Genomic DNA, 24846 nt, shown 5'->3' with positions numbered 1-24846 from the left:
CATAAAATACCCCCACTGTTTTATTTGTGAGAACCTACAGTGGTGACCCCGATGCCCTAGGATGATTCGAGAATTATTGAACATGTCAGCTAACACAGTCGCTTTGAAACTGCTGGAGTTTTGGGAGCAAAGTTGGGAGCCTTTGCATCATGTTCTCTTACTGCTGTACAGAAAAATTACACATAGATTGCTAGAGGCCTTGAATCTGGCTTGGCTGCAAAACATTTCAAGCAGAAGTTGTATGGGACAGAGTTTACCCTCATTACTGATCATCAGCCACTAGTGTCTATTTTCAATACACAGAAATGTGTTCCACTAAGAGCAGCAGGAAAGCAGAGATTGGGAGAGATCCATTCTTCTTGGTTACTAGGACTACTGGCGTTACCCATGGGCTGCACTCAACTTTGGAAAGAATTTCTTCAGCCTGCATGCAATCCATCTCACTGACTACTTTATCACAGAACCGGATGGGCTTTGTAAAATTTGCATGTGGCATTTTCATTTAACACCATTTTACTCTTGATATGTCAGTTTTCCAATGCCATCCATAAACACTACTGTGGCATCATCCACCACCTTTCTTAATTCGCTTCCAGGTGACTCTATTGCAGGGGATGTGGCATGCAAATGGTGGATGGACCTCCAATCAAGTTGCAGTTGTCTCAGCCAGTCACATCCCCTCAATGTTGGTCCACCCATTTTTAACCATATGCAAGCCCAATGTGGCTTGTTGGTTGCTGTATTTCACTGTTAAGAATGTCAACTCACATAGAAGTCATCTTTTCTCAAGTACAAATTCTGAGTTTGATATTTGTAGGACTTAGTCTAGTATCTTTGAAAACCTATTCAAACTCATTTTGCGGAATGACTGAAACAGTTGAGCCTGTGTCCAATTCCATTTTAATTAATTTGCCGTTCACCTCCGTTGTAGGTCATATCGCTTGTCTCTTGTTAGTTTTCACTGTACAAGTATGAAGGCTACTCAGTCCTGTGTCACTTTCATCACCATCAGAATAAGTGACTGCCCCAATGAACTGGATGTTGATAGGTTCTTCATTAGACAGGGTATAAAATGTTATGGGGAGAAGGCAGGACAATGGGATTGACAGACAATCAGCCATGATGGGATGGTGGAGCAGACTCAATGGGCCAAATGGTATAATTCTGCTCCAATGTCTTATCCTTCCTATAATGTGGCAACCAGAGTGGAACACAATATGGAGAGAAGGCAGGTACAGGGTTCTGAGTTGGATGATCAGCCATGATCTTACTGAATGGCGGTGCAGGCTCGAAGGGTCTACTCCTGCACCTATTTCCTATGGTTCTATGTTTCTATTCCTACTGTGGCCTAACCAGGGTTTTATAGGAGCTGCAAAATTGCCTAGCAGCTCCTGAACTCAATTCATTAATAATGAAGGCAAATACACTATAGACCTTCTTAATCTATCAACTTGCACCACAGCTTTGATGGATGTGGATCACACGATCCCTCCGTTCCTCCATACTGCTATAAAATCCTGTCATTGACCCTTCAAATTCGACCTTCCTAAAGTGAATGACAATACTTTTCTAGGTTGAATGCCATCTGCTACTTGCCATCATCATCTTACCACTCAACTTCTGCCCCCCTCCCCCTCATACAAGCCATCACCATTGACTAGGTTTTGACCTGGAATGTTAGTTCTTTCCTACCGCCTGCCTCCTACTACTTGACTCATTACGTTCTTTTAGTAGGAGGTTTTAATGCTCCAGCCTTCTACCAGTGGAACTGAAACATTCAGGGAGCCAATGCTTGCAAAGTTACAGAAGCATTTTACTTACGACAGTTGATTTCGTCACTTCCATCCTTGCAATCACTATCTCCATCACAGTACCAATGGTAATGAATACATTCTCCTGAACGGCAACGCATCTCATTGAAAGGACAGGTAGGAGGAGGAAGAGGAAGAGAAAGAAGAGTATGGCCACAGTGTTCCACCGATTCATCAGATTTGTCTGAACAGTCAACGTTGTTGTCACACAACCAGCTTAATGGTATACATTCCATATTTCTGCACTGAAACTCATGTAATCCACAGGTTGAGCGAGTACAGCCATTCTCATCACTTCCATCACCACAATCATCTTCACCATTGCAAATAAAGGATTTAGAAATGCATCTGCCACTTGAGCAAGTAAATTCCACATTACTGCAAGTAAAGGTGCCTGGGGAGAACAAAGTGTTTTAAATTTTCCGCTTCTGTAGAGCAAAGTAATCAAGACCCATTCAGAATTGATGAGCACAATGCATCTTCATTGAGCATTTACAAAATAAAGGTCTTTACTGCAAATTCACAACGAGACTCACATTTGAAGGTGTGAAAATTGAAATTCAAGACTAATAGGACAATTTGAAGAGGGTCAAGGGATTTGAGCAGCAAGTGATTTTTAAGGCAACTAACCCACAACTGCTCACTAGCAATATTGGCAGCACCACCATATTTGGGTTTTCATCTATGTCGTATCAAGCGGTACTTCTAACAATATTGCTGCATGTTTAAAAATATTACGACTCTGGCATCAATATTTAATCTTTGCGATGACAGGAGTACTGAGACTTACAATTCGGAACTGGCATCTTTAATTGAATACAGTTGAACACAGCATAAAGGATTACAAAATTAACATTAATAGCAGGAGCAGACAAGGAGCAAATATAAAGCCTACCACAGTTTTCCTCATCGCCTCCATTAGCACAATCCTTTTCACCATCACATTTCCAGGAGACAGGAATGCATTGATGAGATCTAGAACCACAGCTGATCTCATGAATCTGACATGCTCTAATATCTGAAAGAACATGCACAGCTGATACAAAGCTATAATCAGTACTCTCATATTCAAAAGTTAACTTTAAAACACGCAATGTCTTAGCCAATAAATCAACCTTCAATTTACAACTTCAAAATTTGTTAAAGTTTCTGCTTTAAATCTGCATAGCCTGTTCTGCTGAATCAATATCTTTGTTAATCAATTAACTTTGTTAATCAATATCCATTCCAAATCTCCAAGCATGAAAGTTTAAGATGTAGACTCGAGTTGCTTTTGGAGATCAAATCATTGAACTTCAGAATCAAAACTGAACCAAGATAATGTGCAAATTAGACAATTGTCAAATGAATGTTACCTGTCCTACACCATCGTTCATTCACTTCCATTCCAGATGGACACACACAGGAATATTTTGGAGTTGAAGCATCTTTCTGAGGAGCAGGGAGGCACATGTATTCACAGCCTGCTTTCAAAGTGTCATTGCACCAGTTCTTCCCTGCAGTGTTTCCAGATGAAAGATGATTGGTTGCAGTAGGTTATACACGATAAAATACTTGCACATAATTAAGGTTAAACTTTGCAATCAGAAGTCCTGCAGCAACTGATCATCCAAATCTTTTCAGAAAGATTCAATCTCCGTTAAGCAATTTTGTTTAATTAATTTTGGCTAAAGCTAATGAGTTTAACTAATCTATAATCTGGTGGATTTTAGGGATGTAACCAATGTTCCCTCTAATTTTTAGTAGTCAGTGTGCGCAAAAATATTATGTTGTGCAAACTTTTTTCTCTGTGGCAAAAATATGTGCGCACTGAATGCACACGTGGCACAGTTTATGTAGGTTTACAAAATATTTGACATAAAACTGCACAGAATAACAACAAAATAACATACATATTTAAGTCACTCAGTTATTTTTTCCTCTCTCCTGTCTTTGGCGTTTACCCATTCTTTGTAGACTATCTAGACTAATAGAACTTCCATCCAATTGATAGCTTTTGATTCTCATTAACATACCCAATTGACATTCACCTAAACGGTTTCTCAGCTTGTTTTTCAGTTGATTCATTAGGCTAAAACCTCGCTCACAGTCCGCACTAGACGCAAGAAAGTTTCCCCTAATGTCCATCAACTGTGCAAGGTCGCAAAACTACAGGAATTCTGCAGATGCTGGAAATTCCAGCAGCACACATAAAAGTTGCTGGTGAACGCAGCAGGCCAGGCAGCATCTCTAGGAAGAGGTACAGTCGACGTTTCAGGCCGAGACCCTTCGTCAGGACTAACTGAAGGAAGAGTGAGTAAGGGATTTGAAAGTTGGAGGGGGAGGGGGAGATCCAAAATGATAGGAGAAGACAGGAGGGGGAGGGATGGAGCCAAGAGCTGGACAGGTGATAGGCAAAAGGGATACGAGAGGATCATGGGGCAGGAGGTCCGGGAAGAAAGACGGGGGGGGGGGGGGGGGGGGGGGGTCTCTGCCGCATCTGCTCTCAGGATGAGGCTTTTCATTCTAGGACGAGGGAGATGTCTTCCTTTTTTAAAGAAAGGGGCTTCCCTTCCTCCACTATCAACTCTGCTCTTAAGCGCATCTCCCCCATTTCACGTACATCTGCTCTCACTCCATCCTCCCGCCACCCCACTAGGAATAGGGTTCCCCTGGTCCTCACCTACCACCCCACCAGCCTCCGGGTCCAACATATTATTTTCCCGTAACTTCCGCCACCTCCAATGGGATCCCACCACTAAGCACATCTTTCCCTCCACCCCCCACCTCTCTCTCTGCATTCTGCAGGGATCGCTCCCTACGCAACTCCCTTGTCCATTCGTTCCCCCCATCCCTCCCCACTGATCTCCCTCCTGGCACTTATCCGTGTAAGCGGAACAAGTGCTACACATGCCCTTACACTTCCTCCCTTACCACCATTCAGGGCCCCAAACAGTCCTTCCAGGTGAGGAAACACTTCACCTGTGAGTCGACTGGGGTGATATACTGCATCCGGTGCTCCCGATGTGGCCTTTTATATATTGGCGAGATCCGACGCAGACTGGGAGACCGCTTTGCTGAACAACTACACTCTGTCCGCCAGAGAAAGCAGGATCTCCCAGTGGCCACACATTTTAATTCCACATCCCATTCTGACATGTCTATCCATGGCCTCCTCTACTGTAAAGATAAAGCCACACTCAGGTTGGAGGAACAACACCTTATATTCCGTCTGGGTAGCCTCCAACCTGATGGCACGAACATTGACTTCTCTAACTTCCGCTGATGCCTCACCTCCCCCTCGTACCCCATCTGTTACTTATTTTTATGCACACATTCTTTCTCACTCTCCTTTTTCTCCCTCTGTCCCTCTGAATATACCCCTTGCCCATCCTCTGGGTCCTCCCCCTTGTCTTTCTTCCGGACCTCCTGCCCCATGATCCTCTCGTATCCCTTTTGCCTATCACCTGTCCAGCTCTTGGCTCCATCCCTCCCCCTCCTGTCTTCTCCTATCATTTTGGATCTCCCCCTCCCCCTCCAACTTTCAAATCCCTTACTCACTCTTCCTTCAGTTAGTCCTGACGAAGGGTCTCGGCCTGAAACGTCGACTGTACCTCTTCCTAGAGATGCTGCCTGGCCTGCTGCGTTCACCAGCAACTTTGATGTGTGAAGGTTGCAAAACTGTTCATTTTGAAGTACAAATGCCACCATTTGAGCAAAGTTTGAAATCAGTTTGGATTTAATTTTTTCTGGCATGGAAAATTTGAAATCATTAAACTGTCTAACTATTACAATATTTTTAGCAAGAAAATCCTGATATTTTAGACACAAGGCATTAACTTGTTCATCGCCAAATGCAAAGTCACAATCTGCAATTGTGGAGAAATCAAAAGCTGACCGTTCTTGTACCTCAACTTTGATCTCCTCTGGGTTTGATCATTTTCGCTCTCGCGCATCTGCACTCAACCGTAACATGAGTAGCACTCCTGCAACTGGTAATGACGGGTTCTGTTGCCTGAGCTTTTGTACACCGTCCAAATTCGACTTACTTGCCAAATGACACTTCAAAAAGTCAAGTTTCCAAATATCATCCCATTTCTTTCCACTAGCAAATTCTTCAGCAACTTTTGCATCATGACAATACAGATAACTCCAGTTTCTGAACCATACATAAATATTTCTCTTAGCTGAACGTTCATGACCTCATGAGCTTTCAGTGTAGCAGTTTCTACTATTTTGTTAAGCCATTCAACTTTAAACAAATTTGCAGTTTTTTTGTGCTTCACGCTCTTCGCTTCTGAGTTCAACATAGTGAATCAATATTTTTTCCAATAAAACTTAGCTATCTACAGGATTTGAAACAGATCTTTGTAAACTTTACAATATGAACACTGTCCGCCAAACATGGCTGCTGCTGTGATGCAGCTGTACAAACTGGAACAGGAAAGGTGAGGTGACGTAAATTAGTGATGTGCATTGTGGTATTTGAAAAACCAACTAACTAGTTAACAAAAACAGTTAGCTAAAAGATTATTTTCAATAAGTATAATTATTAATTACTACATTATTTTAGGTAACTAACTATTTGTGCGCACATTAGTTTCCTTTGTGCGCTGGTTGAAAAACGTATGTGCACGCACACACGTGCGCAGCTGAGAGGGAACTATGGATGTAACTGTAGCTTTTAAAGTGGTGAACACTGTTCCGCAATGCATAATCTAGTCAAGCCAATCATTAAACATATCAGGATTGTTAATTCAGCATCCTAAACCGCAAAGCACCGAATTTCCCCAAAGTAATTTTAATGATGTTCAATATTCAGCAGCCACAGTTACCTGTATAATTCATTAAGCTCCTAAAGCACTAGTCCATGGAAGGCAATTCTCCAGCTAAAACAGTGGAGGCAATATCATGTTTGTCAGCAATATTAGAAATGTTTGACAAAGGCACATGACAAGGAAGCAGTCATTCAAATATCTGAAAACTACACTGTAAAAATGCTAAAATTGATACTTTGATCAGTGAGGCCAAAACCAAACTTCACTGCTACCTTAAGGATAACTCAATTGTTCAGAGGCCACTTACCAAAAGGCTGGATTAATTCATGATAAATTATGAGATCCTGAGATTTCTGAAGATTAGAAGCTAGAATCTGAAGATCTGCTCCCGTGAATTTGTTGGCTCCATAGATTGTTTCAGTGTCTCCATTAGACCAGAAGACACGATCCTGGAAAATGTAAATTTAGTTATTGTATTCAGATGTAATCATTGGCAAAGTAGCTTTCTCTTGTTTAATGTACTATAGAAAACCCACAGTAAAGGCTGCTCACATTTAAAAATGCTTTGAAGTTTATGGTTACCTTGTGTAAGCTTCCAGTTGTGCACATATAAACCTAGTCTGAAGTTTAAATTTAGGCACTTTATGTTAAATGGTAATGAACTTGTTTCTACATTGGAAACCTGGGGTGGGGGTGTGTGCACAATGGAATGCTTGAAACAGTTTTACGCTACCTGAACTGACGGGAAAAAAAATCTCAAGTGAAAGAACAGGGGCATTGATCTAAAGTGCCTCTCCACAGACCCGCTAAATGTTTCTGGTGTTTCTTTCTTAAACACCAAAAAAAATTCCATGCCAGAATTATGAAATTCGTCCACATTAATGGAAACAGATGTGGCAAACTCATCAATTCTGACACGCAGTTGAAATAGTGAAAATGAGGAGATTAAAACAACATTCTGTCCAAGACTTGGAGGTGGAGAGACAGACAGAATTTTCACGAGTAAAGTTCATTCCCTCCACCAGAATTTGACAAGCAATGTGGTCAAATTTATATTGCTGTTAGATTCAGGCTTGTTTTATTCCAAACTGTCAAGTAAAGAGCAATTCAGAACATCTTAATTCAAAAGAGCAAAATTGAACTCAAATTTGGTACATTTATTCAAAGCTATTCGTCAAAAGTTGTTTTGTACACCAAGGGTTGCATTAACTTACATACAGGGTACACTGCAATTTTGTAAACAACTCTAGAAATCCAAAAATCATTTTTTGGCAATTAATAGTAGTCAATAGCTAGAACAACCTTACCTCAAATACTGCAACGCTGCAAGGCCGAGAAAGGTAACTTTGCGAAGAAAGCACAGTTCTTCTATCCTGTCCATTCAGGCCTACGCTGGACAGTGTATGCAACTTTGAGTCAACCCAATAAAGGCAGCTTTTCACAGTGTCTGGGAAAGAATTTAGATTGTAAATCCATGCTCAATTCAAAGTACAGACGATGCTCTTGAGGAGTTACCTTACCAAGTGCAATGCCATTTGGTCTCTGAATCTCCATATCAACCAGGACCTTGCGACCAACACCATTCATTCCTGCTTTCTCTATCTTTGCTGGTTCACCCCAATCAGACCAGTACAGATATCTAAAGAATTAAAATTAAGCTTATGAACAGACCAAAACAATCAAATTCAACAGTAGATTGGAAAAGCTTAATGACAAAGATGAATCAATATACTATTGACTAAAATTGATCTGGATTTCATAAATGAAGTTAGCCCAACTATAAATCATCAGGTGCTACTTTGAACAAGTTTCACAGAAAACACAATTCTCATCCACCATTTAAATCCCTGTTCCAATATATTTTATGAAATGTTCCTGTGATTGAACTCCCCTCTCCTCTTTCTGCCTGCTGCCACCAACCCCCCCACTATTCTATTTCAAGAGGCTGTGTTTATGTGACTATTCAATTAAGCTCCTGGTGCTAATTGTCGCAAGCATTTCTAAGCAGTTAATGCTTAATATTCAGTGCTTTTTTTTTTAAAAAAAGGGAAAGCTTCATTCCCTTAGGAGCTTTGGTCACAATTGTGTTGCCAGATTTGAGAATTCAAGGGCAACGTCAGTTTAATCAAAGTAGATTTAAAATACCATATGTAGCCTTAAAATTTAGACTGCAAATTATGATGCACTATTATATTATGCATGTCAAAGCTTCCTGCAAGGCATTAACAGAGATACCCTGATAATGGATCAACTGCTATAGAGGCTGGTTCTGTCATGTTGTCATCAAAAAGAGTCTTCCTCTTAAATCCATCCATTGTAGCCACAGATATTGTTTTAGCACCACGATCAGTCCAGTACACGTGCTTGTAGATCCAATCCACTGCAATTCCTGACGGAATGCTCAAATTCCTAACAAGCAAAGAGCGACCTGGAGCACTTCTGTATTTGTTCAAGGACATGCTGTTAAAAAGCAAAAGTTGATAGTCTGCATCAAAAGTTTCCCATGTCCACTGTTGCCAAGAGCAAAAAAAAATGCAAATTTGTAATGTTGGAAATTACAATTAACTAACAATGTAAGGTGCACTATTGCAATACAAGCAAGTCTCACATAAATTGCTGCTAACAGGAGATATACAATAGAGCCTTTCCAGTTTAGTTAAGGAAAACATTGATTAACTAGATTCTCCCTGCAGGTGATTGACTTTACACACGCAATTCCTAAGGAACTAGTGCAGTTTTGGTTAGAAAATAACTTGCTCAGCATTTGATGTTAAGTGTAGTTTGTATTGAAGTCCAATCAAGAATAGAACTATCAGCTGAAGGAATGATAAACTTTTTAAAAAAAAATCAATATTACGTTTCACAAGCATTCTCAAATAAATCTGCATACCTAAAAATTGCTTGATGCTTCAAGTCAGCCCAGAAAATTTTCTCCTCTGCAATATCAGCATCCAGTGCTACAGCATTCCTGAGTCGCATGGCCATCTGGGTATACTCCTGATGATGTAGCCCAAGCTTCCGAATATCATGCTGATTTGTAAAGATCAAGTAGGGCTCTTTGCCTGAAGAAAAATATTCCAATCTAATTCCACCACCTTCTGCATTAATGCAAATGTCTTAAGCAGTTAAAAAATTACAAAAAGTGCTTACATCAAGACCTCAGTGGCCCATGACATTGATTCAGCCACAAATTGCATTAGAAGAGCATTAAAAAGGTTAATGGGAAGCTGCCAAATCCTGGCAATAGGACGTAGCAAAGTGACACTCTTAGTCATTGTCCAAATAAATACATTGTCCCCTATCATTTATTCATGGATCAAAAGAAGTGTCATGCAGCTCCTCAGGATAAACTGTGACCCAGACCCTTGCTTCTTTCTCCACGCCCTCACAGTCTGCAAAGCCGTGAGCAAAGGTTCTGTCCCCACTATAGTCCACTAGGGGGCAGTGCTCAGTGGGTGTGATGTTCCAGACATGGGAGGGGGATCAGACTGGAGGGCCTCCCAGGGCTGTTCTCAGGGACGCAGACACAGACACCACATACTACAGGAAGATTATCACCTTGGTCTGTCAAGATTGAGATGTCTGCAGAGAAATGCTGCTGACTGGCACATTCCTGGCTGCAGGAGTACGCGTTGAGGGACACACTGAAGATGGGTGCAGCCCCCTCAAGGGCTTGGTGGGGGGTGGAGGGAGGTGGAGAAAAAGGACCACAGTTTAAGCTTCTTCTGCTGCTGGGCAGCGAGGGGCTGGGATGGGTGAGAAAGCCCCTCAATTATTGTAGTAGTGTCTTACCACAGCGGAATAGTACTATTGGTTTTAAAGAACTGTAATAGACTACTTAACACATTTTCTATGAATGCAAGGCTTTGCATGGTTTATTCTTGTAAATAATTTATTATGAATACAGTTGATTAAAAACTATACTATTCTCTTGAAGTCCTTTTTAAAAATAAACCTTGCCTTATTGTCACCATTTAGTTTTTAAAAACACTACCCAAAAACTTCCACATAGTTGCTCATTTAACAGAATTGCACATACATACCTACAGCCTTGCACACTCCATTGGTTGGATCCAGATGATATCCCTTATGACATTCACATTTATAGCTTCCTTTTAAGTTAATGCAGATTTGGCTACAGGTTGCTGTGTTTAAGCATTCATTGATATCTGTAAAAGAGAGCAGCATGCATCCCCATCTAACTACATTAACTGGACAGAAAATACATTCCAAACAAGGATTCAACTAGCAACACTTACCATCGCAGGTCTTCTCATCAACTAATTCAAAACCAGCAGGGCAATCACATTCATAATCAATGGGAAGGTCCCGGCAAACATGAGAGCAACCACCATTGTTCGCCAAGCATTCATTTAGTCCTATAGAAAGAGGTGAATACAGGGTAGAGGATTGAAGAAAGCTCCAGGTTTTCCAAAACACTTCATGTAAAAGTAATGATTTCTTACACAGTTAGTCAATTTAAACTTTTAATAGCAGAATCTTTATTGAACTTTTCACACCTTGATAGTATATCAGGAATCAAATCAACTAATTACACCAATAGACTCAAGTTCCTTTAGATTGTCTTGTAATTCACCATAACAACTCCCTACACACACTTCCAAGGACACAGGCGTATTGGCAGAGGATTTTAAACCAATTCAGTGATGAGATCAAACTGAAAAGGTGCAACCTGTTAAAATGGTCCATGTTGGATTGGATGCTTAGTATCCCCAACTCAGGTTCCTTTCATTCTGGGAGGAATGGAAACAGAATTCTACAGCACATTACAGGCCCTTCGGCCCACAATGTTGTGCCAACCATGTAACCTACTCAAGAAACTGCCTAGAATTTCCCTAGCGCATAGCCCTCTATTTTCCTAAGCTCCGTATACCCAAGAGTCTCTTAAAAGGCCCTGTTGTATCCACCTCCACCACCGTCACTGGCAGTCCCTGACAGTCCATGCACTCACCAAATGTATAACAGTTTGGATTGAGTAAATAACGCCAGGAAAAAAAAAAAATTGATCCAGGAACAAACAATATCAAAAACGGGTACCACATTTGCTAAATGAGGCAGCTTTATCAGTAACAACTCTCTTCAAGATGGAAATCCTTATATAGAATTCTGTTCAAAATGGAAAAAAAGTATTCCAGATTCTCTGAATTATGACACTTTCTGAAAGGAGGGAAGGCTAGATCAAAGTGAAAAGTGGACAGAAAATAAACCAAGTTGTTAAATGGAGGATATCAGAACATCTTGAAGGAGTTAACTATTGCAACTGACAAGGCCCATAAAGATTGGCTGCTTGTTCAGAATGATAGGCAGCATTTTAGAGGACTTGCTAATTTGATGTTGGCAATATGCATTCAAGTTGGCCTGATTGCAATTGACAATATTGTCATAGAAGGCTTGATTAGATGCCCATTTAACTGTTATCAAAACGACCTAAAGTTAAAATTCAAGTCTTAAAAAGGCAGCATCCATCATTAAGGACCCCCATCATCTAGGTCACACCTTCTCATTGCTGCCATCAATGAGGTACAGCAGCCTAAAGACACACTCAACACATCAGGAACAGCTTCTTCCCCTCTGCCATCAGACTTCTGAATGGACAATGACAATCCCACACTCTCAAGTCTGCTGGGGCAGATTTTTTTTTTTGGAATTGGGCATTACCTTAAGCAAATTCCAGATGCTGTAAGGAGTAATGGAGGGAGTGTAGCAACCATGGCCACAGTGAACCACATGTAGAGTTACAGTGATAGCAGTTTTCTGTAGATTCAGGCTAGTCGAGCAATAGCCTGACATATTTGTACTGACAGAATCATATCTAGCAGTTAACATTCCAGACTTCATCACCATTCCTGGGTATGTACTGTCTCACTAGCAGGACAGACTCGCAGATGTGGTGGCACGGTGGTTTACAGCAGAGAGGGAGTTGCCCTGGTAACTCTCAACATGGACTCTGGACCCCATGAAGTCTCATGGCACCAGATTAAACAAGGACAAGGAAACCTCCTGCTGATTACCACATACCATTCTCCCACAGCTGATGAATTAGTACTTCTCCATCTTGAGCAGCACTTGGATGAGGTATTGAGGGTGACAAGGGTACAGAATGTACTCTGGGTGGGGGAATTTCAATGTCCAGGTAGTACCACAAGTCCTACTGGACATAGCTACAGGACTGGGACTATAGCAGGTTGTGAGGGAAAAAACACACGACCTCACTCTCACCAACCTGCCTGCCGCAGAAGCATCTGACCACGACAGTATAGGTAGAAGTGACCACTGCAGAGTATTGTGGAGACTAAATCCCATCTCCACATTGAAGAAACTCTCCACAGCGTTGTGTGGCTCTACCACCGTGCTAATTGGGATAGACTTCAAACAGATCTAGCAGCCCAAGATGGGGCATCTATGAGGTGCTGTGGGACATCAGCAGCAGCAGAATTGTACTCAACTACAATCTGTAACTTCACAGCCCAGCATATCCCCCACTTTAACATTACCACCAGGCCAGGGGATCAACCCTGGTTCAATGAAGAGTGCAGGAGGGCATGCTGAGAACACCACCAGGTATATCTCAATATGAGGTGTCCCCCTGGTGAAGCCACTATACAGGACTACTTACATGCCAAACACTCCATAAGCAGCAAGTAATAGAGCTAAGTGAACCCACAACCAACGGATCAGATCTAAGTTCTGTTGTCCTGCCACATCCAGCCCTGAATGATGATGGACAATCAAACAACTCACTGGAGGAGGCAGCTCCACAAATATTCTCATCTTCAATGATAGAGGAGCCCAGCACACCTATGCAAAAGATAAGGCTAAGGCAATTGCAACTGTCTTCAGAAGTGCCAAGTAGATGCTCCAGCTCGGCCTCCTCCAGAAGTCCCCAGCATCCCAGATGTCTGTATGCAGCCAAACTGATTCACTCCACGTGATATCAAGAAAAGGCTGAAAGCACTGGACACTGCAAAGGCTATGGACCCAGCCAAAAATCTCGACAAGAGCCCTGAAGACTTGTGCTCAAGAACTAGCCGCACCACTAGCCAAACTGTTCCAGTATAGCTACAACACTGGCATCTACCCAGCAATGTGGAAGATTGCCCAGTATGTCCTATGCACATGAAACAGAAGTTCAACCCAGCCAGTTACTGCCCTGGCAGCCTACTCTCAAGCATCAGCAAAATAATGGAAGGAGTCATCAACAGTGCTATCATGCAGCACCTACTCAGCAATAACCTGCTTACGGATGCCTAGTTTGGGTTCCGTCAAGGCCACTCAGCCCCTGACCTCATCAGTCCAAACATGGACAGAGAGCTAAATACCAGAGGTGAGGTGAGAGGTGATAGCCCTCGACATCAAGGCAGCATTTGACTGAGTATGACATCAAGGTGCCCTAGCTAAAATGTAGTAAATAGAAATTAGGGGAAACTCCTCCACTGGTTGGAATCATACCTGACACAAAGGAAGATGGTTGTGGAGGTTGGAAGTAAACCATCTCATCCTCAGGGCACCACTGCAGGAGTTCCTCAGAGAAGTGTCCTAGGACCAACCATTTCCAGCTGTTCAACAATGACTTTCCTTCCATCAGAAGGTCAGAAGTGGGGATGTTTGCAGATGACTGCACAATGTTCTGCACCATTTGTGACTCCTCAGATAGTGAAGCAGTTCACACCCAACTGCAGCGGGGCCTGGACAATATCCAGGCTTGGGCTGGACAAGTAGTAGATAACTTTGGAGTCACGCAAGTGCCAGCAATGACCATCTCCAACAAGAGAGGATCTAACCATCGTCCCTTGACATTCAGTAGCATCACCATCACTGAATCCCCTACTATCAATAGCCTGGGGTTACCATTGACAGGAAACTGAACTGGTCTAGCCATATAAACACCATGGCTTCCAGAGCAGGTCAAAGGCTAGGAGTCCTGCAGTGTGTAACTCACCTCCTGACTCCCTAAAGCCTGTCCACCATCCACAAGGTTCACATCAGGAGTGAAATGGAATACTCGTCACTCACCTGGATGAGTGCAGCTCCATCAACACTCAAGAAGCTCAACAACATTCAGTACAAGGCAGCCCACTTGATTAGTACCCCTTCCACAAGCATCTAATCCCTCCACCATCAACAATCAGTTGCAGCAGTGTGTGATATATATATATATATATATATATATATATATAGGAGGTGCACTGTAACAACACAAAGTTCCTAAGGCAGCACCTTCCAGACCCACGACCACTACCATCCAGAAGGGCGGGAACAGCAGATACCTGGGAACACCAGCACTTGGAAATCCCCCTCCAAGTCACTAACCATCCTGACTTGGAAACACATCAGCGTTCCTTCATTGTTGCTGGGTCAAAAATCACAGAATTCCCTCCCTAACAGCAGTATCTATACCTCAGGGACTGCAGTGGTTCAGGAAGGCACCTCAACACCTCCTTCTCAAGGGCAACTAGAGATGGGAAATAAAAGTTGGCTTAGCTGGTGACACCTCCATCCCATAAAATAAAAAAAGTTATAGAAGAGCTTCCCCCCGCCCCGCCAGAAGAATCCAAGATTTGGACCAAAGCTAACAAGTTAGTTAATAAGCACATACATTTTTTTTTAAATTAAAAAGGCAAATTGCAACAACAAATCCAAATTGTTTAACCAGTTGTATCTGCATGTCACTTTTAGAAATGTCAAATTATGGGCATAGGAAGGCCTCTGGGGTCAGACTTGAAAAAGTAGAATTCAAACAAAAACAAACAAACAAACTAGGTTTTGCTTTAAAAGAAAACCAAGGATTAGACTTGGCAAAAAAAAATAATCCAGTGGTTGAGGAGGGCTCAGATTTAATGAAACAGGAATAAAACATGTATGAAATAAGAATTAGATCGCACAAGTTTGTTAGGGTTAAGAATGCAGATTGAACAAAGCTTTCAAGATTTAAGAATGAAAAACCCTTGTAGGGAAAAAAAAAAGTTGCCAATAGAGCTGGTCTGGAGCTGCTGCAGTCAATGGGTCAAATGTCTATATCACTTTGCTATTCTAGTCCCTCAAAAGACTAAAACCAAGCTTTGCTTGCTTTTAATGAAACTGATATTCAATAAAACACATATACAAATCCAGTGTTGGGTATTGGCCCTTTAGAACATGCAAATACAATGCTTACAATACCAAGTCATCTGGTGTTTTACAGTAGTACTTCCTTGGGCATGTCAGCATTAGGGTGCACCAAGAGAGACTAATTCTTAAAATATTGCTACTTTCTCTTCCCCAACCCCATCCTTTTCAAGAGTATATTCTTGGATTCAAGGCAGTCACATTCCCAATACAGTCTATTGTCTAACTTCCTTGAAACAATACTGGTTATGCAGCCACAGAAGTAGAGAAGATGCCAGCGATTGTTTCTGCAAGGCTGAGAGATCTACTTACGGCATTTAAAGGGCTCATCACTCCCATCTCTACAGTCCCGTTTGTGGTTACAGACTTTACTTATAGCAATGCATTCTCCACTTTGACATTTGAACTCAGGAGGAGTGGTGCAGTCTAAAGTTAAAGACAAACACTTAAGTTTATATCCAATACAACAGCTATGAGTTGATGCATTTTAAAAACTATGCACCTACCATTCTGGCAGTGGTTTTCATCAGAAGCATCAGAGCAGTCCGCAAATCCATTACATTTTTTGGTTTGCGGGATACAATTACCATCGCCACATCTGAAATGATCTGGTCTACATGTCAACGGAGCTAAATCAAATCAAATTGTTAATCTATAGAAATAGCAATCAAATACAACCCTTGCCATTATCCATTTGTGTTGAAAATGAAAATTTTGTTGTGTTGTTCTGTCCTCCAACTGATTATATCAGTAATATTGTAATTATATTCCAAAAAAAAAACTGTTGCACTAGACTCAGAACTAAAGAATAATTTCATCTTAAGAAAAGTGCATTTAATGCAAGTCAACCATGAAATATAATCCAAATGCTTATAAGTAAACTGATGCCTAAACCTAGGAAAATATCCATTTCAATTATTAACATATGATCATTCAGCACGATTTTAAAGAAAATCATTCCAGCGGTAGAACAAGTGTCAATGTGACACTCAGACTTGCCCAGAAAACTAAATTCAGATACCTACTAGCCAACTGCAGTCCAACAAGTCTGGTTTCATGTTACTTACCACAATTCAGCTCATCACTTCCATCTTCACAGTCATTATCTCCATCACAGTGCCAGTGATGATAGATGCATTCGCCAGACGCGCAGAGGAACTCATAAGCAGAGCAGGTTGCGTGAGGAATGGTGGGCCCACATTGTTCTGGAGATTCATCAGATTGGTCAGCACAGTCAGCGTTGTTGTCACAAACCCAACTCAGGGAAATGCATTCGGAACTATTGCACCGGAACTCATGATGGCCACAGGATTGGGAAACACAGCCTTTTTCATCACTTCCATCACCACAGTCATCTTGGCCATTGCAGATAAATGCCCTGGAAATGCATCTACCACTGGTGCAAGTAAACTCAACTGTACTGCAGTTAAGAGAGTCTGAAAAGAAAAGGTCTCCTATTAGAACTGGCTTAACACTCATAACTGTGCAAAAGCAATCATTTCTTGGCTACTATTGTCTGTATTACCGTAGTATACAAACTGCTTGATTTTTGTAATGTTTTTATGTGTCTAGGTATTAAACAACCACTGTCTGGAATTTCTACTCGACAGGATCTTAGAGAGTAGAAATTAGCAAATACACCTCATTACCATATAATCAGGCCTCTGAAAATCCAGCCTGACTTCCCTGGAGCAAGAAATAGAAAACAGGCGAGGCCGGCCAACTGGGCTTTGCTGAAGCTGTATAGGCCAATCCCCTGTACAGTTCTGCAATCCATCGCACCCACTGTTGAACTCTAACCATACGATGGAGACAGGAGGTCATCCATGGCCTATGCTCCACCTAGGAACCAAGGGCCCAAGCAAGTAAGACAGACAGATACTTTATTGATCCCAAAGGAAATGACAGTGCCACAGTAGCAATACAAGTGCACAGATACACAAATATTAGTCGAGAAGTACGAAAGAATAAAAAGAGGGTTACCCCAAACAGGAAGGGGTCATCACTTCCCTGGCTATAGGTCGACTCATTATAGAGCCTAATGGCTGAGGGTAAGAATGACCTCATATAGCGCTCTTTAGAGCAGTGCAGTTGTTTTAGTCTATTACTAAAAATGTTCCTCTGTTCAGCCAAGGTGGCACGCGGAGGGTGAGAAACATTGTCCAGAATTGCCAGGATTTTCCGAAGGGCCCTGGTTCTACCACAGCCTCCAGTGTGTCCAGTTTGACTCCTGTAACAGAGCCAGCCTTTCTAATCAGTTTATTCAGCTTGCTGGCATCACCCCTGTTGATGCCATTGCCCCAGCACACCACTGCAGAAGATTGCACTGGCAATAACAAACTTGGAGAACATGTGGAGGAGAGCCCTGCATACCCCAAAGGACTACAGTCTCCTCAGGAAGAAGAGGCGACTCTGGCCCTTCTTGTACACAGCCTCTGTGTTGGTGCTCCACTTAAGTCTGTCATCCAGATGCACCTCCAGGTACTTGTATGTCCTCACCACATCATGTCCTCACCATCAATAGTAACAGGGAGCAATGCAGACTTTTATAATTAGAATTCCTCATTTTCACCCATCCCTCTTCTCAAAAGCAAAGTTAGAAAGACAACACTGGTAAAAATTCCACAGCTAAGCTAAGATTTGAGAAAATATGTTAGAAGTGTGTTTGCAAGCACGCTTCTAGAGTGCAGGAGCATTTAATGTTCCTTGATTTACAACAGGCTAGTATCCTGTGAGCCACAAGTTCAATAATGCTAATTTACTACCTCTGTCCTCCCCACCACAAGAACAAATTTGATTTTAACTACATTTCACCCTCCAGTAGTGAGTCTTTAGAGTTAACCTGGCCGGCTTGTTAAAAACATACCACAGTTCTCTTCATCATTGCCATTCTCACAGTCTTTTCCTCCATCACACTTCCAGGCAGTGGGAATACACTGAAGAGTGCCAGGGCCACAACTAATTTCATTCAAGTTACATTTTTTCATTTCTGAGGTGGGGGTGGGAGTGGGAGAAACAACACAGGTTATTCAGACGATCTGCTATAGGTTTGAAACATCCCATACACGAGACTTAAGCAGCTTCACTGAAATGAAGTTCCTGTCCTGTGGATGGGCAGTTGTTGATCAAGCCCAATATATTGTTGGACTTTGGCTACTAGCGGAATTTGTTTCCACTTTCTCAAGCCATCAAGACTAATTCTGAGCTGCAATAGAGTGATGGAGACATCTGCTCCAATAATGGGGCAAAAGTATATTGATTCATTGAAAATAGTGCAGGAGTTTGGAAAAGTTGAATCTTTGTTACAATTGCACAGGGCACTGGGTAAGCCACACCTACAGCACTGTACACAAATTTGGAAAGGGGACCAAAAGAAAAAAAGATTAGTAGTATTGGAGGCTGTCCGAAAGAGGTTTACCACCCCAAATCTTGGGATGCGAGGATTGTTCTGTAAGCAGGATATGTGGTTAGGTCTACAGTTTTTGGAGAAGAACAAAGGGCAATCTTAATGAAGTACTCAAAATTCTGAGTGGGTGTAACAGGGTAAATATTAAGACATTTTCACTTGTGGGAGGGTCTCAGATGAAGGGTCAGTTTTAAGTTAGGGTGCCAGTCTATTAAATAGTTTTTAAGAAGTTTCTTGCAAAGGAGAGCAAATATCTGAATTCTTTACCTTAGCAAGTTGGAGGGTAGATGATTAAGTGGATGTAGATAATCTGAAAAACCAAATAGGAGAATTTAGGGCTATGAGAATTTGGCACAAAGTTGCCAAGGCCTAAGGTAGGTTAGCTGAAATTGCAGTGAAATAGCTGGGCAGGCATGAGCTGCTCCTGTACAAGATGATTGAGAAAGTTTCTGTTTCTGCCAAAGATCATACTCACGACAAGCTTCTGGGCTTTCATCTGAGCCATCGTCACAGTCAGGTGCACCATCACATTTCCATTTACTGGGCAAGCAATGTCCATTGTGGCATACAAAGTCAGAAACTCCACACGTAGTCTGAACTGTGTCAAAGAATTTATAGACATCATTGACACAGCAAGACTGAATTATCTTGTGACACTAATTATTCCTCCACACAATGATCCCAATCTACAATCTAAGGCTCAACTCACTAATGAACTACCAACAATACGTTTATAGGTCAACCTAATTTGCAAATTTTTCATTCCAATTGGTTCTAGTTACATCAAGATTTCAGATCCAAGTCTTAAAATCAAGAATGCAAGTGAAACACACAGTGAATAATACCAGAGGCAGAAGGACTGTAAGTTCAATTGTTCCTGTCTAGGTGGTGGCCAAGCATAAATATTATCAGTATTTTAAAATTATTTGGTAATGGGGTGGAGGAATTGGTGGGAGGGAGAGAAAAAGAAAACCAGTCATGAAACAATGACCAGTAACCTGAAGTATACTTGGCATAAGAACCAGACAATTTATGTAGATACTCAACAAACGAGGTGACATCTATGGAGGGTGATGAACAGTCGATGTTTCAGGCCAAGACCCTTCATGCCCTGATGACTTGCCAAGTTCCTCCAGCACTTTGTGCGTGTTGCTCAAGATTTCCAGCATCCGCAGAATCCCTTGTGTTTACAATTTATGTAGGTCGTTGGCACAATTCGACTGTAGTTTTAAATGGCAGAAACTAATTTTCCCCAACACATCCCAGAAATCAAGATATGATTAACTATGAACCAATTACAAAAGTCAAGGCATGGATACTAGCTTAAGAACCTCTTTTGGGTTATACAGTTCCATGATCATTAGTATAAAGAGCCTGGAGTGTGGCAATTAAGATAAAGCAACCGGTAATTATTCAGTGTGTTTATAGAGTCAGCAGAGACAGGCCCTTCAGCCCAACCAGTTCATGCTGAACAGGTGCCCACTCAAATAGTCCTAATTTCCTGCATTCTGCCCACATTCCTCCAAGCCCTGCCCCTCCCTGTACCTAACCAAATGTGTGTTGTTTTTTTTTTTTAATAATTTAAATGTTACCATTGTACCTGCCTCAGCCACTTTCTCTGTCAGCTCACTCCACATATTCACCACCCTTTAGGTCTCTTTTAAGTCTTTCCCCTCAAGTTTATACCTCCTAGATAGGGAAGACCAAAATCTGGAGAAAATTATTTCCCATTCACCTTATGTACACCACTCAATGTTAAACACTGCAAGATTACCCCTCATTTCCTTATGTTCCAAGAAATACAGACCTACCCTGGCCAGTCGCTCCCTGTGACACAAGCCCTCTAGTCATGGTAACATCCTCAAATCCATCCTGCACTCTTACAGTTAACTACATCTTTCCTTTAACTGGGTGACCAAAACAGCACTCCAAGTGTAGCCTCTGCAGTGACTTATGTAACTGAACCTAAATGTTCTTACTCCTATACTTAATACTCTTACTGAAGGCCAATGTGCTAACCATCTTTTTCACCATCCTAGCTACAGGCAATGCCACTTACAACGTCTTATGCACTTGCCCTTCTTAATATCCTATCATTCACAGTACAAGTCTTAGGCTAGTCTGACTTTCTAAAACAAACAACACATTTATCTGTACTGAAATCCATTTACCCCTCCTTGGCTCACTTCTCACGGTTCCCCCAATCTATGATACTCCTCTTACCATCGACAGCTTCTAATTTTGTACCATTTGCAAACTTGCAGATTTGTGCGTTTGCATCACAGATATTGAATAACAAGTGTCACAACACAGAGTCCTGTGATGTATCATTAGTCATCAGCCTCTATTCTGAGAAACAACCTTCACCCACCACACTCTGCTTCCCATCCATGGCAATGTATTCCACAGATTCACCATCCTCTTGGCTATAGAAATTCCTCCCAATTTCTGATCTAATGGGACATTCTTCTATTCTGAGGCAGTGCCCTCTGGTTCTAGAATCCTCCACTTCCACTTGAGATAGGACTTTCAATATTTGACATTCTTCTAAAACTCCAGTGAGTCTGGACAAATCGCCAAGAATGCCATCTTGAAGCACTGCTGTTGTATCTCCCTTAACACAAAAGAAAACATCTCCTCCCCAACTTCTGTAACACCTGTATCCTAGAACATGAAGCTACCAGTCTTGCTTTTCTCTCAGCCATTTCCTGCTATTATACACATACAACATTCCAGACCCAGAGTTAAAACTAAATCTGATCTTGTCCACCTTCATGTTAAGCCTCATACATTGAGATAAACAGTTTAAATGAATATTCATCTCCCTCTGTTTACTGTACCCCCAGCTGTCCTAATTACTAAACCTGCTCTTGGTGGCTACTGTTTTATCCCATAACTGTGAGTCTGACCCCAATGATTACCTGGTTTAAACCCACTCATGCAGCACTAGCAAATTTCCCTCTAGGAATATTGGTCCTTCTCTAGTTGAGGTATGCAGCAAGTCTCTCCTGCAAAAAGAGATCCAAAAATTCCTGAACCCTAATCCTTAAACAAGCTCCTTAGCCATGCATTCACCTAGCCTATTAGTCTACTTCTAACTTCACTATGACATGGTACCAAGAGCAATCTGGAGTTTGGGGTTCTGCCTCTTAACCTCTTGCCCAACCCCCTTTACTCCTTCTGCAGGATCTCAGCCTATAATGTATCAATATCAATTGTTCCAATGTGTACAGGAACTTCTGGCTATTTGAGTGCTCTGCAACAACTCAGGCATCCTTGATACTGGCACCTGAGGAAAAAAAATTAAAGTTGAATAACATATTTTAGAATATAAAAGCAAGGAGATAATGCTGAGCCTTTATAAGGCACTAGTTAGGTCGGACTTGGAGTACTCTCAACAATTTTGAGCCTCCTATCTCAGAGAGGATGCGTTGTCATTAGAGAGAGTCCAGAGCAGGTTCATGAGGATGATTCCAGGAATGGAGGGGTTAACATATGAGAAGTGTTTGGCAGCCTTGGGCCTCACTCACTGGAATTTAGAAGGCTGCCGGGGGATCTCATTGAAACCTACCAAATGTTGAAAGGACAAGATACAAGGGGTGATGGTGGTCCACAGCAGGGGTGACTGATAGGTTCGAGGTCTAAGGTAGAAGGAGATGAGTTATTAACTTCAAACTTTCTGCATTTTCACTCAAAGAGTTGAACTGCACATGCATGTAACAAGAGTGGTATAACTAGTCTCCTTACCTTAGGCCACAAACCTATCAATCACCCCTGCTATGGACCACCTGGAGGTCGAAGATGCTCTCATTACATGCACGTGCAGTTCAACTCTTTGAGTGATTATGCAGAAAGTTTGAAGTTAATAACTCATCTCCTTCTACCTTAGGCCACGAACTTATCAATCACCCCTGCTGTGAACCACTTCTACAAAGAAGGGATCTGTATACTCCATGACCGCTGGACTAAATGAGCACATATAGGAGGGGACTACTTTGAAAAATAAATGTGCTGGGTTTTCTAAAATTGACTCTTCTACCTTAGGCCACAAACTTATCAATCACCACTCGCAAGGTGGACGTGGTGAGAATGTTTCCTATGGTGTGAGTATCCAGAATTAGAGGGCACAGCTTCAAAATTGAAGACAACCCTTTAGAACAGAGGTAAGGAGGAATTTGTTTGTAGCCAGAAAGTAGCATTCTGTGGAATGCTCTGCCACTGACTGCAGTGGAGGCCAAGTCCAAGGCAGAAGTTTATCATTTTCTGATCAGTCAAGGCATCAAAGAATATGGCAAGACGACAAGTGTATGGGGTTGGGTGGGATCCAGGTTCAGCTATGATGGAATGACCGAGCAGACTCAATGGGCCGAATGGCCTAATTCTGCTCCTATGGCTTATGGACTAGTGAGGTGCTTTTGCCCCAGCTATTCACAAGTATTAGTAGCTTCAGATTTGCTACCAAAACATTGCTACTTTTCAGAGTTTCCACTTGTCTGTTACCCTTCTGGCAATTTGTGGCCAGCATGCTGCCCACACTTAGGATTGCCAGCAAACATGTTAGTGCATAACATGATGCTAGATGTACTGCTGAAGAGATTGTGGACTCATTAGTAATGATCTTTCAAGAAGCTCTAGATTCTGGTATGGTTCCGGAGGACTGGAAAATTGCAAATATCATTCCACTCTTTAAGCGGGATGAAAGCAAAAGACAGGAAATGATAGATCAGGTAGCTCGACTTCAGCACTTGGGAAGATGCTGGAGTCTATTATTAAGGATGCGGTTTCAGGGTACTTGGTGGCACATGATAAAATAGCCCAAAGCCAGCACAGTTTTGTGAAGGGGAAAATCTTACCTGTCTGGAATTTTTTTTTTTTTTTTTTTTAGTAAATAACAGGCAGGCTAGGCAAAGGAGAGTCAGTGGATGTTGTTTACTTGGATTTTCAGAAGGTCTATGACAAGGCACATGAGGCTGCTTTATAAGATAAGAGTCCATGGTATTACAGGGAAGATACTGGCATGGATAGAAGATTGGCTGACTGGCAGGAGACGAAAAGTTGGAATAAAGTGGACCTTTGTTGGTTGGCTGCTAATGACTAGTGGCATTCTGAAGGGAGTTGTGATGGGACGACTCCTTTCTTGTTATATGTCAATGATTTGGATTCCAGAATTGATGGCTTTCAGGCAAAGTTTGTGAACAATGTGAAAAAAAGTGGAAGGACAGGTAGTATTGAGGAAGCAAGGAACCTGCAGAAGGACTTAGATTAAGAGAATGGGCAAAGAAATGGCAGATGGAATATAGTGCAGGGAAATGCATATTCATGCACTTTGGTAGAAGGAAGAAAGGCATAGACTATTTTCTAAATGGGTGAAAAATTCAGAAATCAGAGATTCAAAGGGACGAGAGTCCTTGTGGAGGATTCCTTAAAGGTTAACTCGCATGTTGAGTCAGTGGTAAGAAAGGCAAATGATATGTTGGCATTCACTTCAAGGACTAGAATATAAAAACAAGGACATAATGCTGAGGCTTTATAAGATATTGGTGAGTCTGCACTTGGAATATTATGCAGTTTTGGAGTCCTTATCTAAGAAAGGAGGTGTTGACATTTGAGAGGCTCCACAGGAGGTTGAAAAAAATAATCCCAGGAATGAAAGGGTTAATATACAAGTCATTTGATGGCTCTGGACCTGTATTCGCTGGTGTTCAGAAGAATAAGATGGTTCTCATTGAAACCTACTGAATATTGA

The 24846-nt window shown here is 41.8% G+C and overlaps 1 protein-coding gene across 1 annotated transcript in view; it reads right to left on the bottom strand.

Moving 5' to 3' along the window:
• LOC140211444 (uncharacterized) overlaps positions 1–24846 on the bottom strand; it is an 83451-nt gene that overhangs the window by 40300 nt on the left and 18305 nt on the right. Inside the window, exons 4-18 of the mRNA XM_072281153.1 lie at positions 19576–19698; positions 18561–18683; positions 16762–17130; positions 16201–16323; positions 16007–16120; positions 10828–10947; positions 10612–10737; positions 9459–9630; positions 8804–9028; positions 8089–8207; positions 7876–8015; positions 6876–7017; positions 3167–3307; positions 2707–2829; positions 1822–2205 (exon numbers count right to left, since the gene is read on the bottom strand). Coding sequence (XP_072137254.1) covers positions 1822–2205; positions 2707–2829; positions 3167–3307; positions 6876–7017; positions 7876–8015; positions 8089–8207; positions 8804–9028; positions 9459–9630; positions 10612–10737; positions 10828–10947; positions 16007–16120; positions 16201–16323; positions 16762–17130; positions 18561–18683; positions 19576–19698 — 2544 coding nt within the window. The remainder of the gene's footprint in view (positions 1–1821; positions 2206–2706; positions 2830–3166; positions 3308–6875; positions 7018–7875; positions 8016–8088; positions 8208–8803; positions 9029–9458; positions 9631–10611; positions 10738–10827; positions 10948–16006; positions 16121–16200; positions 16324–16761; positions 17131–18560; positions 18684–19575; positions 19699–24846) is intronic.

The sequence above is a fragment of the Mobula birostris genome, chromosome 17, assembly GCF_030028105.1.
Source record: "Mobula birostris isolate sMobBir1 chromosome 17, sMobBir1.hap1, whole genome shotgun sequence".
Classification (NCBI taxonomy): Eukaryota; Metazoa; Chordata; class Chondrichthyes; order Myliobatiformes; family Myliobatidae; genus Mobula; species Mobula birostris.
Note: the sequence above shows the minus strand (reverse complement) of the source record. Positions and strands in the feature narration are given on the sequence as shown.